General features: G+C 36.5%; 2 protein-coding genes across 2 annotated transcripts; both read left to right on the forward strand.

The window, feature by feature from the left end:
• Positions 1–828: 828 nt before the first annotated feature.
• On the forward strand, positions 829–5,953 carry miip (migration and invasion inhibitory protein; the record flags this gene model as incomplete). Its single annotated transcript, XM_079242057.1, has 9 exons — positions 829–1,060; positions 1,782–1,984; positions 3,246–3,351; positions 3,434–3,545; positions 3,632–3,711; positions 3,800–3,926; positions 4,705–4,801; positions 4,994–5,113; positions 5,819–5,953. 9 exons carry the CDS (start codon positions 829–831, stop codon positions 5,951–5,953), a joined length of 1,212 nt encoding a protein of 403 aa, XP_079098183.1.
• Positions 5,954–9,347: 3,394 nt separating this feature from the next.
• tnfrsf1b (tumor necrosis factor receptor superfamily, member 1B) lies at positions 9,348–16,744 on the forward strand (the record flags this gene model as incomplete). Its single annotated transcript, XM_079242058.1, has 5 exons — positions 9,348–9,398; positions 10,885–10,987; positions 13,150–13,308; positions 14,551–14,609; positions 16,196–16,744. The coding sequence occupies 5 exons, from the start codon at positions 9,348–9,350 to the stop codon at positions 16,742–16,744; spliced, it is 921 nt and encodes a 306-aa protein (XP_079098184.1).
• Positions 16,745–17,746: the final 1,002 nt, after the last annotated feature.

The following is a 17,746-nucleotide window of genomic DNA, read 5'->3' on the forward strand; positions in this document are numbered from 1 at the left end:
TCTCACCCAGTGATTGCTGAGATAGGGTTATTATTATTATTATTATTATTATTATTATTATTATTATTATTATTATTATTATTATTATTATTATTATTATTATTATTATTATTCAGTTTAACATGCTAAGTATCTAATGTAACAATTACAACATTTAAAGTTTTTTAATTAATGGTGTTCACAAAAGAATAACAAATATCATACTATCTATTCAAAATCTTAAAGATGATTTAATAAGTAAATGCCAAATTCTAAAAACTTAATAATAAGTAATTATTTATAATTAAACAGTACATGATACAGAAACAAACATTAGCTTGAAAATGTTAAGTTTTTCCAAGACACTGGCAGATAATCCATTAATTTAACTTTTGGACCTGGACTTTATCTGAATTATTATCTAAATGGGATAAAGATGTTTCAGCTTGTGCCACACAGGAATTGTTTATTTATAAGTTATTGCCTTTATGTAGGAACTGAAACTATCATGTTTATGATGTATATCTAATTAAGTCATTAATACAAAAGCAACAAATGATAAAAATCACTTATATTTAGAGCATAAAGTTTGTGAGCTGAGAGAGCGTCTGAGGCGTCAGAGTAGGTACACAACGCCCTCTGCTGTTCACCGCCTTGAAGTGCAGTTTTAATTCAAACGTAGCTGTGACTTTAAAAAAAAAAAAAAAAGCCCTTCGAAAAGCATTGTGGGTAATATTCACAGCCAATGAAATCGCTGTTGTCAACGCGTTGTTATGGAGTTTGTGGAGTTTGATTTAACCGACCGACAGAGTTGAAATTTTCTCTGTTTTTGAGCATTTATTGCAGAAAATGTCCGCAGATAGACTTGACGATCTGCGAGAGCGCAACAAGCATTTACTGAAGCAACTGAGGCAGCACAGAGAAAAACTTGAACAGCTGAACGGCCGCAGTGAAAACCGCAAGAGGGAGAGAGAGGACGAGGATGAGGAGTGGAGGAAGCCCGACGTGATGGTGACTCTGACCGATGGGGACCGCCGTCCTGCCAAGGCAGCTCTGGCCAGATCGTCCGTGAGATTTCCTGGTAACAATTAAAGAAAAAAAATTATATATTAAAATTAAAAAAAATGTATGTTAAAAAAAAAATCATATATAAATATATATATATATATATATATATATATATATATATATATGTATATATATATATATATATATATATATATATATATATATATATATATATATATGTATATATATATGTATAATGTATGGATGGATGCATGCATGTATGTATGTATGTATAATAAGTATTTACTGCCATCTTGACCACATGTCTATTGAGGGTTTTTCCTTCTGACACCACCATATGTCAATATAAGTGTCCATATTTGTGTGCAGTGGGTTTTAGGTTTACACAAGCTTTAGTATTAAGATGCAGACAACAAATATGATGTCCACGTATGTTTGAACAATGTCTTTGGAGGTTAAAGCTCCACAGTTAAAAAAAAAAAATAAAAAAAAGAAGGAAAAATTGGGAACACTCATTTCATCATAAACACAATGGCAAATGTCTGATTAAAACGCACACAATAATAAAATACTATATTTTAGTTTTAATTGATGGATGTTTGCCATTATTATCTTGTCATGAGACATTAGTGTTTAGTATTTGTTTTTAATTTGCACAGATGCCAATAAAATAGTTGCCTAACATTTCATTATGATTTGCATGTGTGTGAGTAAAATAATTCTTCCAAACAGAAAAAAAACAAAAAAAAAACATTTGTTTCTCTGTGTCTTAGATGCTTGTGAAACATCTAGGAATGAGACACGAAGGAATGAGATACAAAAAATTCAGCACAGTATCTCCACGTCTTTTGATACCTTCCAACACACAAGATCAGCTGCTGAAGACGCCAACAGATTTATTCAAGTCCACAACAGACTGCAAGAAAATGAGCTATTCAGTGCCAAGTCCTGTCCAATTAGGCACAACGAAGACCAGGTAAGCCAGTAAACAACTCTATCCTCAACTTTTTTTTTTTTAGCACTTTTCAGTTATTGGATAACATAACTCAGTAAATAATTAATGCAGTACCTTGTTGTAACATAGTCTCCAAAGATAACTCTTGCATATCTTTTTTAATCTTTGTAAGAAGCACACCATGATTATTAACTATCTCAAAATATCTTCATCATAATTTAGTTTTTTCTGAAGCAGACAATTACAAAATTCATCCCAATATGTATCCCTCTGTTAAAACAAGCAAAGATGCTTGCAAAATATTACATATAGATGTCAGAAAACAAAGGAATTTAAAATAGTTTTTGGAGATGAAAATGGAGCAATATCCTGCTACACTAAAGCATAATGGCTTCCCCAAAATAAATCAACCTAAAAATAAAGATGCTGACTGCTGGTGTAACTAGGCCTGTCGCAATAAGTAAATTAATCGCACAATAAGAAAAAATGTGTTTACCGGATGCAATAATTTTCATTTTACTTTTTTTTCTCTCTTGCTCACTCTCTCACTTTGGGTAAGCAAGAGGTTTAATACAATATTAACTAAACATGGCAATACAACAAGCTTCCATCTGCACTAGTTTTCCCAGCTGGGAAAAAAGACCTTAACAAACAGGCTAGCTCCATCTTCCCAACAGTCCACGATCACTGCGGTGTTTAACCGACAGATTAAATACAACCAGGACAGTGCAACATGGTGTGCTCTCATACAGCGTGGTTGGTAAAGCGATGCTGCCCTTTAATATTGTTTAAAAGGCGACATTTTGAAAGATGTTGCAAACATTTCGTGTTTAATACATGTTACAAACGGTAATTCCACAACCTTACAACAACATGAAAAATGACATTTTACTATTCCACCTTTGATCAAGTCCAAACATGTCCACTTATATGAGCTTGACCATAGATGATGTAACTGTGTTACATGGTGTTTAGAGACCATAGTTCCAGATAACCAAGTTGCTGTTTTAGCAGACTGGGGACTGGATAAGTCTAGTTTGCACATCGAACGAAATGTTCTTTAGAAAATTAAAGTATGTTGAACTTTAAAAGGGTATACTTGCATTATTATGGCACTGTTGTTATTTCAATTGAAAATGAGCTCAAAAATGATAACAATAATTGCTTAGCGCAATATTATCATCTATTGCAATAGTTTCTGAGACAATTAATCACACTGCAAAACATGTTACCGTCACAGGCCTAGATGTAATGTAATGTAATCACATGTTTGTTTTTGTAGAGGGAAGTCCACAGTCAAGTCACATTTCGGTCAGATGAATGGGACGACATACCTGCCTCGGAGAGGCATCATTTGCAGCCTTTGCTTGGATATGACTGGATAGCAGGTATGCTTCTTAAACTTGTCTGTCATACAGAATCTTAAGACACATTACGTAGAGCTTATGTTTTTTTTCTTCACCCTGTAAGGAGTTCTGGATACTGAGGACTTGTTGGTAGATCGCTCTGACGGGTTCTTCAATGATCTGCGTGTGTTTCGATGTCTTTACAAAGACGAGTGTGTCCAGAGCTCACAAGCAAAGTGAGTGGTCTCACTTTCTCACACTTGTTAATGATCATGTACAAGTGATATGTAACTGAAGAACGTTTCTTTATTGACTCTTGTAGATTGTCCGAGGAAAGTCATCTTCTTCCCCCACTCCTAAAAGATAATGATGACGCAGACGCTAATGTGGACACTCATCAATGTAATGCGGATTATTTTTTTGTTTCTGTTATTTTCTTTTTATTACAGCTCAACCAACACTAATCTCTGCTTACTCTCCTGTTGTGCAGGTACATTCTCCTACAGGATGAACAGCAGATTGTTCCCTGTCCCACTTCACTCTCAGGAGCATTGCCCTGTGTGCAAAAGGAACAAGTCCTCTCACCCTCACAAAGCTGCTGAACCAGCTCTCATCAGGTATCCGCTGAATCTGTCTGACTCTGCTGCTCCCATATGAATGCAGAAGGCAACAGAGATCTGGTTACAGCTGTTACCTAAACAATGTTTCATGTTTTTCAGCATGCATTGTAGTACTATGGTGAATTTGAACCTTTACTTGAACATATAATGACAAAACTATATTGTAAGGCAAGGTGTGTGTCCTCTGCAGTCCCCATAAAAATATGTCCATCCATTCATCCACTCATCCATTTTCCAAACCTGCTTATTCTAATGCAGAGTCACAGGGGGCTGGAGACTATCCCAGCTGCTACTAGGCGAGAGGCGGGGTACAGCCTGGACAGGTTGCCAGTCCATCACATGGCCAAAACAGATAGACAAACAACCATTCATACACACCTAGGGAGGATGTAGAGTAACCAGTTAAGCTAGCATGCATGTCTTTGGCCTGTGAGAGGAAGTCTGAGTACCTAGAGAAAACCTGCATATATACAGGTACATCTCAGAAAAGAATAGAATAGTAGAATATCATGAAAAAGTTCAATATTTTTTGTCTCTCTTTTGATTATTGTGACTTATAGGTAATGAAAACCCAAGATGCAGTGTCTCTGAAAATTAGAATATACATAAGATTAATGAAAAAAAGGATATTTTAAACAGAAAAATCATTATTATCATTATTGAAGGCATCACTTGCTTGAGCAGTACAGTAATCTATGTGACAGTAACAACATTTTTATCGCCACACAATACATTTCCTCAAATATCTTACTCGTGCTCCTCTTTTCACTGTCAGGGTCAGCATCCCGCGCACCACCTTGTTGCCGTCTTATGAGTACAAAGCTCATCGGCGATGCAGCTTTGACCCTTCTGATAGTTTGGGGTTACCATCGGTGAGTTACAGAGTCCATGAATTAATCATTCTCTGTGTATAATGTGACCAATGAGCTCTTTTTCATTCGAGGTTTTGGGTTTTAAAATCAGCTTTGGTTTGCAACTGCTGTTAACCCCTTTACTTAATTTAATATTAAGTTGATGTGCTTGCAACTTCTTGTTGTCTTAATTCTGTCATTGTCCTTGTGCAGCACTGTCTCTCAGGCTGGTCAAACAAAGGTCAGATCCCCCTGGCACCACCAAGCAGCCTAGATCTGCGGAGCAGCCTTCAAATGAAGAACTCTGATAAATTACTGAAGGAAGAGCTAGAGGTAAGGAACCTCCAGACTGCTTTCATATCCACAAGCCTTAAAAAATATAATTTTTTCTGTGGAATGATCTAAAGACTGTAGTAGAGCAGCAACCCATCAGTCTCTTACAAGCTGGAGCAGTTTGTCGCCTGAGGATTGAGTGATAATCCCAGCGTTGAGATGTTCAGAACTGTTGAACACACACCCACAGAAACCTGCAGCTGCAAAAGGAAGGTCTAGAAAATATTTTTACAGACATGCAATTCCAAATACTTTATACCTTTTAAAATGGTAGGTAGATACATTTTGTTGTTGCCCAGCTCATAAATACCACACATATCCAGTGGAATTCTCTAGGTTGGAACATGAAAAATGAGGAAAAAAATTTGAGAATATGAATGATTTCACAAGATTAGCAGCTTCGTAAACATTTAGAGGCTCAGCTGGCACCAAGAAGCGAGTCTATTTAGAAGGTTTAGGTAAAAATGAACGATAGCTCCGACTCTGAATTTCTCTGCTGCGACATGACTGGCTGATGGATTATTAAATGAGAAAGTAGATGTACACATATTATAAATACAGTACTAATTGAGCATGTGTGCATTTACACAGCACGTTTAAATTTATTGTTTTGTTCTGATATCAAATCAGAATATGTTGTGCATCACAAATATTTTCAATATCACACATGGAACAAATAAAAAACACTGTTCTAATGTTTTCCAGGAACTGTCTGGACCTAAAGGGTCTGGAGGCCAGCTGCCTGACTGGATCTCAGATGTGTCCCGCCTGGTTCGTCACAACTTTCAACACTTTTCCCAAAAAAGTAAAATGGGGAGCACATCGTACCCTTTAAGCTGACAAAACATCTCTCTATTGATTAATCACTGCAGTTCAGTTTCACAACCAAAAATAATTTCCTATTTTTACATCCACTTTTTTTTTTTTTTTTTTTTTTTTTTTTTTTTTTTTTTTTTGTTCAGGTTTTTGTTAAATGTTTTATCCCGGATACGCTTTTGCCTCTGATCAATGGAGTGATTTCAGTATTTATGTGGAAACAAACTGAACGTAAAAGTTATAAAAAGTATGTAATTCTCAGAGTTTCTCAGTGTCTAAAATGAGTAGAATAGAGACGTGAAAAACTTCCCATGTTTGTTTTTTTTTTTTTTTTTTTTTTTTTAAAGATAAACCTTTGAATTTCTGGAGAAAACAGAATCAAATCAAACCAGCTGAGAGCTTTGGACAAATATTACATTCATGACTGTTAACTAATAACGTTTTGATACTCATCACGCTTGTATGGCTAAATGGCATCATGGATGGCTGTACTTGCAGTAAAAGACTAAATTGCAATATTTACATGTCAGTACATGGTTCAATAAAAGCTGTGAAAATGTTAATATTTTTAATGGCTTTTTTTTCCAAATGAGTTAAACACTGTTAGAGATATGGGGAAAACAGAAGTAGAGTATCCCTTATTGAATGTGTAAAAGCGTTAATTCAACAGGAGTAGATGTAGCAGAGATGTTGTCTTTGTTGACCCTCTTTAACATGCATCTTGAATGAAAAGCTGTGCATTGATTTACTCAGATCTGATTTGTATGAGCTGCAGTCCCTGAAACTAAAGTCTTCTGCATAATTGACAGTGAAATTGAATACATGATCCCTACACAATATGTTAGCAATCAGATTTTAAAAGCATTTGATGAACATCTAGATGTTTGTACTCATGTCTGTTAGGCCTGGAAACAAAACAAACTTGTAAATATAAGTTTGAAAATGTATGGAATTTTTACCAAGAAAATGTTCATGTTGTACTGTTTCTTTTTTTTTTGTTGTTGTTTTTTTATGTAAATAAAATCGTGCTTGTTTAATACAGCCAGAATAATTGACACAAGAATAGTTTAGACAGAAGTTGTGTTAAATGATTAAATAAAAGCCTGATTATATTTTGGCTCTGCATGTGACCATGGCTATGTTGAAATAAGGGTTACGCCACAATGAAACACACTTAACACGAGTTGGGTGTTTTAGACTTACATGCTGTTAAACATATTGACATCTTCATTTAAGGAAGTTCCGTTGACTCATCTGAACCCTTCAGGCAACAGTTTAGCCTTTCCAGTTTTTTGTTTTTTTTCATTATTATTTTTTGCTTTTGTTTTGGTTTCCTGGTGTTACATACTTCTGTTTTTAACTTCCTTCGCGTGGGAAGCTTAACACTGTAGTTAGCAAAGACACACCAATGTACTTTACAGAAGCTGTTCTTTGTACAAAACCACAACCACCTATACTTAGACATCTTGTGTGCTGTTAGAATCCCACCCCTGAGAGCCTAAGTTTGCCTCAAGCAGGCTTACGCATTTAGCTGTTTCAAATATAACATACACTATTGTACCTTCAATTCATTTTGAAACAAAGATGAAGCAAAAGAAATTCAATTTTAACTGCTTCCCATTTCCAAGTGCGAATGTCAAAATCTGCTCATTTTGATCGGTCTTGCTTGACAAGTCTTTGACATGAAACTGGGATCAAACACGACTGAAAGCTGAATATTTCAGAAAGAGGACATTTTACACAAGCACACAAGGTGAACGGCATTTAGCTCATGAATACCATCAGCCACTTTTTCCCAAGCATTGCTGTACGTCTTTTGAATGAAAATGCTTTTTTTTTTTTTTTTTACCTTCAGGGAGAACCTTGGTTACCATGGAGATAAACAGGATTTGAAACTCTCTTGAGACTGATAGAGCCTCACTGCAAACATCATCCCCATTGTGTCTGCACAGTAATGCCGACACAGAAGCCAGTTTTGATTTGATAGATGTGCACTGCATTGCGATATAAAAGCACATCTACACTAGAAATAAAAGCAAAGAGCATTTTCAGTCCTGACCTGAATACCTATCTATTGTCATCTAAAAACTACCATGATGTCTTTCAAAATTACTCATCAGCAACAGCAAACTAAATCAGTGCAGTTATGTGGCATTACAAAGAAAAAGAGGATTTTAAAGTAGCTTCACATCTTAAGGGTCATGCTTTATACTTTTGTACAGGCTGCAACAAACTTTAGTAAAAATTGTAAATGCATTTTTTAAAATTGGCTCAAAATTATTCAGTATAAGAGATATTTGTTATTCTAAACAAGGTATGAGACTATGAAGGATAGCACAGTAGAGACCTCTGTAGTTGAGCAAGTGAGAAGTTGTGATGTGGGAGGGGAAACTTGTATGTGAAATGTCAGATCCTCACAAGAACAAACGGCAAGTCATAGGGGGCATTTAACTGGGCACAGTGTAAACTTCTATAGCTGAAGACATGTTATAGCCAAGTAGGCTATGAGAGTGGGGTGTATCAAGGGAAATGCTGTTAAGCTTTTGTTGAACAATTCCAATGTCTACGGGAAAGTCAAAATTGAGGGGAAGTTCAGAGCCAAAATGTACTGTGGCTGTCATATACATCTGTCTTTCAGGGTCAAACAGGATTCTTGAAGTATACTGGTGGAGCAAAACACTTTAACATTATTTTGGTTTAGGTTGTAGAAACCTAGACTTCTGCATATAAAGAAGAAGAGTGAATCTAAATAAGTCCACTTCCTGTTTTGGCACCAGCATCCTTTTTCCCCACCAAAAAAAAACTTTTGTGCAGCATATTTCCCAACAATTAGTCCATGAGAAAACACAGCAAATCCACTCATTTTCATCTCAATGTCTTTGGATTTACAGCCTTTGTTAATCTTATTAACAGGATTAGTTTGTTATAAAGCAAGGGGATCCGATGTCGCAGAACTTCTGTAAATTCTCCTCATTGATACACAGCTCATCTCTCACAAGTAAGTCAGAAATCCAAGTTCTGTCTTTCTTTCTGTCCTTTCTTTTCTGTTTTCTTTCTTTCCTTGATTATAGGTCATTTTTTGCCCTCCAATTAAATATTTTGATGATCATTTACAAGAATAGTTTTCACACACTGCAGCTTCCTGTAATCACTGGATCAAAAGAATAATTTAGCGTAGCTTTATGCGGTTGGTAGGTACGCAGGCACATTTCAGATAAACCGTGTAGAAATAGAACTTTGGTTTCTAATACTCCCTAACCTCATAAAGAATACAGTGTGTCTGCTCATTTCCTTCCTCCAGTGACTCAGTTCAAGGAAATAGCTCCTGCCGAGAGTTGACCCGCCTTCATGATGTGAACTAAACAGCACACATGCTGCTTGTTCACTCCTCTTCTCTGCAATTTATTTAAACGAAGCAATGAATGACATACTTGTTCTACTGGTTCTGCTTTGTGTCCAAACTACCAAGGTAGGTTGTATATTTTCATGGTGGTGGTCTTTTATGAGGTGTTGGTATTTATCCTGTCTGGACATCAGCAAAACAGAATTCAACAGATGATCATTCGAGTGTTTGATTAAGAAGCAGTTATCTGAATGAATTCCAGAGCACACGTGTAATCTCGTAATTAATAATATAAAATGTTGGTTTTTTTTTAAAATATTTGTCTACAGCAGTGACCTGTACTGAAGCCAGCAAAGGATACATTTCTCATTTCTCATGAAGCATTACTTAAAAGTCCCGTTTAAAAACAGCATAGGTTTTGTTCTCAGCATGACAAGTAAGTTTTACTGTGGAAATTCAATGCAGGCTATTCACTGTCAATATCTGGTTTCGGTTACTTGGCATTTCATGCAGTTTCAGACCGCTTCATACTTGGAATGAAGCAGACACTTTTTCTATTGTCTTCACATCCAGTGATTTAGTTAGTTTAGGCATGCAGCCATAAGAAAAAGGAAAACCAAAAGAAACACAATGTGTTCTGCGATAAGCTGTTTTGAGTAATGATAGAAAAGTTCAGATGCTATCTCCATGGACACGACACAGGCAGAAGTCTGCTCTGGAACTCAGGTTTTAGGTTGCCACCTCTGTTTCCTGTAAGATGGGAAATACACTGCTGCAGTCAGCATATTCTTACTTTTGCTTGTCATTAGAAGGTACTGTGGTGAGGCAGCATCAAGTTAGGTATGCACGTAGCTGCTGCGTAACCATTCCTTTCATCACCTCAATGCTGAGTTTTAGTTTTGATTGAGGCATTGATGTACATGTGCTGTGACATGTATTCCAGGGTTTTAGAGGACATCAAAGAAATATATACTGTAGAAGTGAATTTATAATTATGGCTGCCTGTTTGACACTGCAGCTCAGGCCAGGCACGTTACCAGAACGGAAAAGGTGGGTGTAGATGTGCGTGGTCTGGTACTATGGTAAGCTTTATATTTAGAATCCTATAGTCACTCACTGGCCATATTGTCTCCCCCCTCATGCTCCTACTACTAAACACAAGAAATGACTATCTTCAGTTATTAGTTGGTTCAGGTTAAAAGTCATTATTGAATGGATAAGAAGTGACAAGAATGGATAGAATCACGAATGAGACAGCACATGGTCGATGTTTTAGAGACATGCCAGTCTAAAATGGTTTGGGTATGTACAGAGGAGGGATATTGAATATTACTGTGGAAGGATGCTGAGGTTGTAACTACACAGATGGAGAACCAGAGAAGGACCAAAGTGGAGATTTAAGGATGTAGTGTAAAAGGTCATGAAGTTATGTGGTTGGAGAAGAGGAGTAGCTGTGGCCCTTAGAAGGCACAGCCAAAAGGGAGAAAATTAAATAAAAATAAAATATGTCATGTTGTGTGAGGAGGCTCAGACAACAGAATGTTTTGTACTTCACAATCTTCCATCTCAAGAGCAGAAAATGAGTAGTTCTTGTTCATCCTCTTCCTCATAGGTCTGCTGTCTGCCTTATGAGGCCGACTCAGATGGAAACTGTCGTAACACAACAGACTACCTTGTAGAAGATTTGAACTTGTGCTGTAAGAAATGTCCCCCTGGTAAGTGCAAACCTGTGAACACAACAAGAAATATAATATTGCAAATTTTACAGTGTTACACTAATGCTCAGGCTAATTTAACCCTGAAAGTGGAAACAGCATAAACGCTGCTTCTTGACACAGGTTTTGAAACCTGGTGGTGAAAGTTTGTACATGAGGGTGTGAGAGAATATAAAAAGCACCTACTGTAGCTAATGATATTCATTAGCGGCTTTTTCTTTATGTCAAGACTATAAAAACAACAAGATTAAAGTCATACTTATGTATTTGTCTATCATTTTGCCATCTTTTCACTTTTGCTGCTGAAGTTTAAAAAAAAATCTGCTGAAATTACATTTTTGTAACGTGAGTTTGTCTCGTTACTTATGAGTCATCGAAATGAATGACAAATTATTGCCAATGGTAATAAATAGAAATGCAGTTGCTGTAGCCAATCATTATGCAAATGGGATGCACTTTCACTAGCAAATTATATTGGTTGTATAACTTTTTAAGTCACATTGCTCCCTCATTTTTTTGCTTCTCTCTGATGTGGTCAAAAACTGTGCTTCATCTAGACTTTCTTCATTCATCCCAGTAGCAGGAATCCTGTGACAGGGTTTTATTTAGAAGTTCTGCAGTTTTAAATATGTGTATATTACATTCGTAAAGTCAAAAGCTGAGTATAAATTGCTATAAGTCAACAACTGGATAGGCCCTGAAGAAACAAGGAAAAGAACAACAAGGAAACTATATTATCACTTTGTTGCAGGACTTTACCTTAGAGATAAAAATTGAAAAGCCTCGTGGGACAATACTTAATCTTATCCTTCTGGCTCTTGAAGTGGTTGATGTGATACATTTTTCAAGAACCAGCCAAAGGTTCCACCAGTGTTCAGTAAAACCATTGTTATCTGGACACATTATGAACAAACAGGTTTCTTAATCTGGTTTTGCCAGTCTGAATATGACACATACACTGGTGTCATTGCAACAACTATTTCTAAGGAAGGAATTTAATTTTATGTTGTTGCTCCAGCTGGGAGCCAGAGTTTTTGGTTTATTAAACCAGTTACAATAAGGAAATAAAATGGAACAGGACATGTTCATGTTAATTAAAGAAAAAAAAAAACAAAACAATATGAGATCATCCAAACTTTGCTATAAATAGTGCAGAACTATTTTGCAGATGATGCATATATGACAGTCCATTGGGGCTTTTTCATTTCTTTTTTTTTCTCCTTCTTTATCACATATCCTGTAACCCAGAAACAAATAGTTTGATGCGGGCGTACTCTTTGATGTTGAAAGAAATGTGTTGATGAGATAAGCTAATTAGCCAGGCAAGCTTACACTAGTAGCTCTGAGCAGAAAACTGCTGTTGTGCTATCAGTCATGGAATCCATTTCCTTTCCTATTACTAATGGCCATTTCAGGCATTTGCTTTTTAATGTTGTTATTCTGTTAAATATTAAAGATAAAAGCAACAGTTGCACCTTCTGCCTGATGATGTGTTGGAGCTGAAAAACATCTACTGTGACAGCAGGGGTTTGGGTTGTGCGGAGCAAAAATGCAGTTTTGAATGGAAGCCTTTCCAGCAGCTTTCCCCCTACTGCTGTTCCTAAACTAATACAGTAACCTGATCTCATGTGCCTGCTAATCTTCTCTCCCACTCAGTATACACTCGATTGCTTTACAACCTACTTGTCAAGAGGATGATTCAGACAAGCAAGCAAGTGTGTTTTGGACTAAAGCTGTGAAATGTGGCCACTTCATCTTGCAGCCACAACCACTTGCTCCACTATAAATCGCATTTATTGACATTTTATTTTGGAAAATAAAATCCAAGCGGAACCGTATTACTACGATTAACAAAAGTTCATTTTGTGATACTCATAGCCTGATAAGTGACTGTATGATAATGAACTTTAATGTTATTACAGGGCACCGACTGATACATGAATGCACTGGAAGAAATAACAGTAAATGTGAAAAATGTGAAACAAATTTGTATATGGAGAACTGGAACTACGCTTCAAACTGTTTGAGGTGCACCACATGCAAATCAAGTTAGTATCCGTGTTGAAATTCTCTGGTATTATTTTCAGATTGATACATTGTTTTAAGTTTTTAACAAATAACTTTTTCATTTAAGCAAAACATACTTTTTTGTATTTAACCAGAAAAAGGCCTTCAGAAGGCCAGAGAGTGCACGCCCACGAGTAATGCCATGTGTGTTTGCCAGCCTGGGCAATTCTGTCAGATGGGCTTCAATGAACCATCCTGCACAGACTGCAGGCCATACAAACGGTGCAATGCTGGTTATGGTGTGGCTGTGGCAGGTAAATACTTACAGTCTGGAGTTAAGAGTCTGGAGATTTGTGTGATAGTTAATAGTTATATTTTGCTTTAAAATTTAGAGATAAACATTTTGTTACTGGAGCCATTGCAAGTAGAAGAAAACAGGAATATTATTGTCAAAGTTTAAGTGAGATCAAAAAGATGTTTCATATTGTCATCCTCTTAAAACAAAGGTTTAAGTAATTTTTTTTCATGGTTTTTTTTAAATCACAAAAAACTCAACAAGATATCCACAAGAAACAAATCTTCTGTGTTTTTAGAAAAACTCTCTCAAAATGACTGACGCCATTATTTTAAGAGGGTGATAATTTGGCTCATAAAACTTTTGAATTCTGCACATCTTATCTAACTAACATCTGAAAGGCATTGTCTTACAGTGTTTTTTTTTTTTTTTTTTTTTTTTGTATGTTTATAAATCAGGAACAAAAAACTCTAACGTTAATTGTGGACCGTGCCCAAACGGGACGTTCTCCAGCCATTCCTCCTACACTGATCGCTGTAAGCCTCATAAAAAGTAAGTAAAGAAGATATACATTTGTATGTTACTCTTACTGGCTCAGATATGTGACCTCGTTCTCTTTTCTCTACAGCTGTAATGGGAGGTCGGTTGTTAAAAAAGGTGATGCTTTCTCAGACACCATATGCGAAGAGCAAGCCACAGCAGCATGGATTCTGACTGAGTCTGTGGTCACGACAGCAAGTACAATAAAGACCACAATCGGTGCAAACTCGGTCTCAACTGTACCATATAGAACAACTGGCTCCACTCAGTCTGTCAGAACCTCTTTTACAACTGGAGACTTTACCACAGTGAGGCAAATAACAACAGCAGCATCTGACAGCAAAATGAGTATGACTGCAATAATCAAACTGTAATGTTTGACCAGTTTGTCAGATTTTCTGTTTTTCTTATCTCATCTTAGTTGTGCCTATGTTTACCTCTCTGTTAGCTCCAGTAATTGTCGGTGTCACTGGATTCCTCCTTATCTTCTTCACGTTCCTGCTGTGCCTTTTGAAACGGAAATTTAGAAGAGGTAATGCCATCCTGCAAAAAGCATATTAATCATATGCCTGATTTGAGGAAAAGCTAACTTGTGTCTTTATCTAACTGTATGTCTGAATACAGAATGAAGGTTACCATTACTTTTTAACCTGTCCGACTCGACTCACTCCATTTTCTTTGCTTTCTGCAAATGAATGTCTACTTTTTACTCTTTACCCAGGTTCTGTAATTATTCTTCCAAAAATAGATGCAAATGGAAACCATGAGAGTGCGGATAAAGTAAGTCTTATCATTCAGGCTGAATTTACACCTTCCATTTTTGCATTGCACACTGCGGGCTACTGCAATTCAATAAATGCACCATACCAAAATGTCAACCCTTGCAAATTTTATAAAGATCAGTTTTTCGTGACAAAAATTCACATTCAGATATACTAATATTACTGATTTAATCTGGATGGCATTGTGTTGAGCAGGAGTCTGTTTATTTGTCCTGCTTACTTACCGGTATAAACACAGTGCCAGCAGTAACTCATCCAACCCTTCTGCACATTTTGCTCTGCTTCAGACTAATCTTGAAGTAATCTTCTGACAAGATTAAAACCCATAATTTATATGACTATTCAGATCCTGTTTATGTTTATGGATCTAAAGATGGTTCTACAACATGACTGAACGCAATCTGTGCCTAAAGTCAGTGGACACTAATAAAAAAGGCACACATCTGTCAATTTAAAATGTTAAAAATGATGATACATGGGCGAGTGGTAACCAAGCCATGATGAACTGACACTTTTTCAAACCTGTAAAGCAGGATTTGGTCATAGAGCAGGTCTATGAACGAACACACATTTTTATTGCAGTATATACAGCGTTTAAAAGCATCCCAGCCTTTGGAATTCTTTTTAGATATATCTGCCAAACTGAATCATCAATGATGCAAAACAAAAATCCATTTTTTCTCTCTGAGAATAGAGAAGCATCCAAAAAGATGGATGGATGGATGGATGGATGGATGGATGGATGGATGAATGGATGGATAGATGGATGGATGGATCAGCTAAGATGAAAGAAATGGACTTCCTACAGAAAATTGTATCAAGCTTGTAGATAATTTCCAACAAGCCAAACGACTCACAGATAGGTCAGAATGGTCAGTGATGCCCAAGTAACCCAACGAGATCTTAAAGAAGCACGAACTTCACCTTTAAAATATGCATTTCTAACTCATTTTGATGACACATTGACATTTATTGTGTACATTCCTAGAGCTGTTATTACCCAGTAGTGTCACAAGGCGAAGAAACAGGAAGGATGCTAGAAGGATGATGATATAAGGGGACCTTACTGAGAAAATCTGCCAAAGGTCATTGGTGCTTCTTAAAAGCCTGTTGGTGTAACCAGTCAGTTAGAGCTGAGGAAAGCAGATGATTTAAAAACAAAGTAGAGAAGTTCCTTTGTCTTTTATTAGAGGACTTTGGATCATGTTGAAGACAAACTAGGAAGGCCAAAAGTGATGGCTTGATTACTTCCACTATGTACATGATGTGTATGAGTTTTTTTTTATTATTTATTTTTTTGTTTTTGTAAATTCAAAGGCTTACTGTCATCAAGGAAAAAAACAACAAAACTTGGACTGCTTTAAAGGGTCTGAACACTATTAGTTGTAAACAGTCTACAGCATCACCACCATTTGTATGACTTTCATGATTAATAACTAAGTTTACGCTATATGAGACAGTATAGTCAATAACTGAACATTGCAGGCACCAAACAAAACATCTATTGTTTTTGATAAATGGTGTGAGCATGACTGTATTTATATAAAAACCTAAACATTTTATTTTAATTTCTTTCACCTACAGATTGGCCAAAACCATATGAAGACATCTCAGGTGACATCATTCACAGTTACTTCACCAGAGCAAGTCTGTCTGCTTGAGAATGGGCAGACTAGTAACAACCCAAGTCAGTGCAGCAACAATTCTGAAACTTTCATCAGAACAGATGAATACAGCAGCCGTGACTCCATCGGACCTTTGCGATCTACTTCAGCTGTTGACAATTCAACCTCCGCCCTGTCAGAGCCCATGACTTTGCTCTCCAACACAGAGCTTGCAACTCCCCCTCCCAGCATCCCAACACAATTTTCCTCTCAACCCACCAGTCCACAGATCATCAGCCCAGTGACAAACAACCCTCATGTCAACGTTAACATCACTTTGCACATAGGAAATGGGTCTTGTGGGACCCCAACTTTTATTCCTACAGACCTGAGGCAAGGAGAAAGCAAACTTCCCTTTGGAGAGGAAGAGGAGTTTGTCAGCACCCCACAGCAAGAAGCAGGCAAGCAGATGCTGATGTCTGTGCAGGAGGAAAGTACATTTTCAATACATGAGGACTCATCTGCCTAAAAGACTTATAAATGTCCTGACAAATCATGCACTTGTACTGCTGAAGGCTTAAGTCTTTGCTTTATTTCATGTCAAAGACATAAGCTATTACTTGTCTTTATATGTGTAAATAGTTTGCTGTACAGAAATATGTGAATATCATTTCCCTCCATGATGTCAGAGTATGCATCATAGTATTTACAAAGATGTAAAACAATAAGGGAACAATGTAAATTTGGAGTGAAATCATTATTTGGCTGCTTTTATTGTTTTTATTTGTTAAATGTCTCTCAAGTCATTTGGGATGAAACAGTAATCCCATAGAACCCATTTGGAAAGTCAATGTCATCTCATCGATGCTCCGGTATGGAGGAGAGAAATGTTTTACCAGCAGACGCCATAGTCTTTTTGACCCTTATGAGAAATTGTGGATCTCAGATGTGATTTTTTTCTTCAAAAAATCAGGAGCCAGGAGACCATTTAGGAAAATGGCTGTGGTGGGATAGGGCAATGTCCATGCACAATTCTTTTTCAGTAAAATGTGTATATACTAGCCAGTCAGAATACATTTTAAGTTTTGAACAAAGATTTGTTGTGTATAATTTGTTAATGCTGCTTTCCTTCTCTATGTACTGTATATTCTGAAAATATAAAAATGGATTATTCAAAGTTGGACCTTGAAATTTTAAGATCTGATTTGGAATGAGTGTACTAGCATTACACATTTAGTCCTTTTTAAAACGCTGGATTTTTTCTATTCAGAATACTTGTTTCTTAGGCTACTTAACAAGTTGGATTTATTTCCAGATGTCAGAATTGGCACATTTGGTCCCACAACTGACCTATTTTTAAACAAAAGTATTTGTTTAATTCCATTTTTATTTCAAAATCTTTACATTATCACGTGTGTACTAACCTCCTTTTCTTATGTGTGGTGAGTTATTTCCACTAGTCCATCTGTTTTGACTGTTTTCTGTGGACTTTCCTGACACCTTCTGTTTGAAAGTCGGAGCTGCACTTCTC

The sequence above is a fragment of the Telmatherina bonti genome (assembly GCF_933228915.1).
Source record: "Telmatherina bonti genome assembly, chromosome: 6".
In the NCBI taxonomy this organism is placed as follows: Eukaryota; Metazoa; Chordata; class Actinopteri; order Atheriniformes; family Telmatherinidae; genus Telmatherina; species Telmatherina bonti.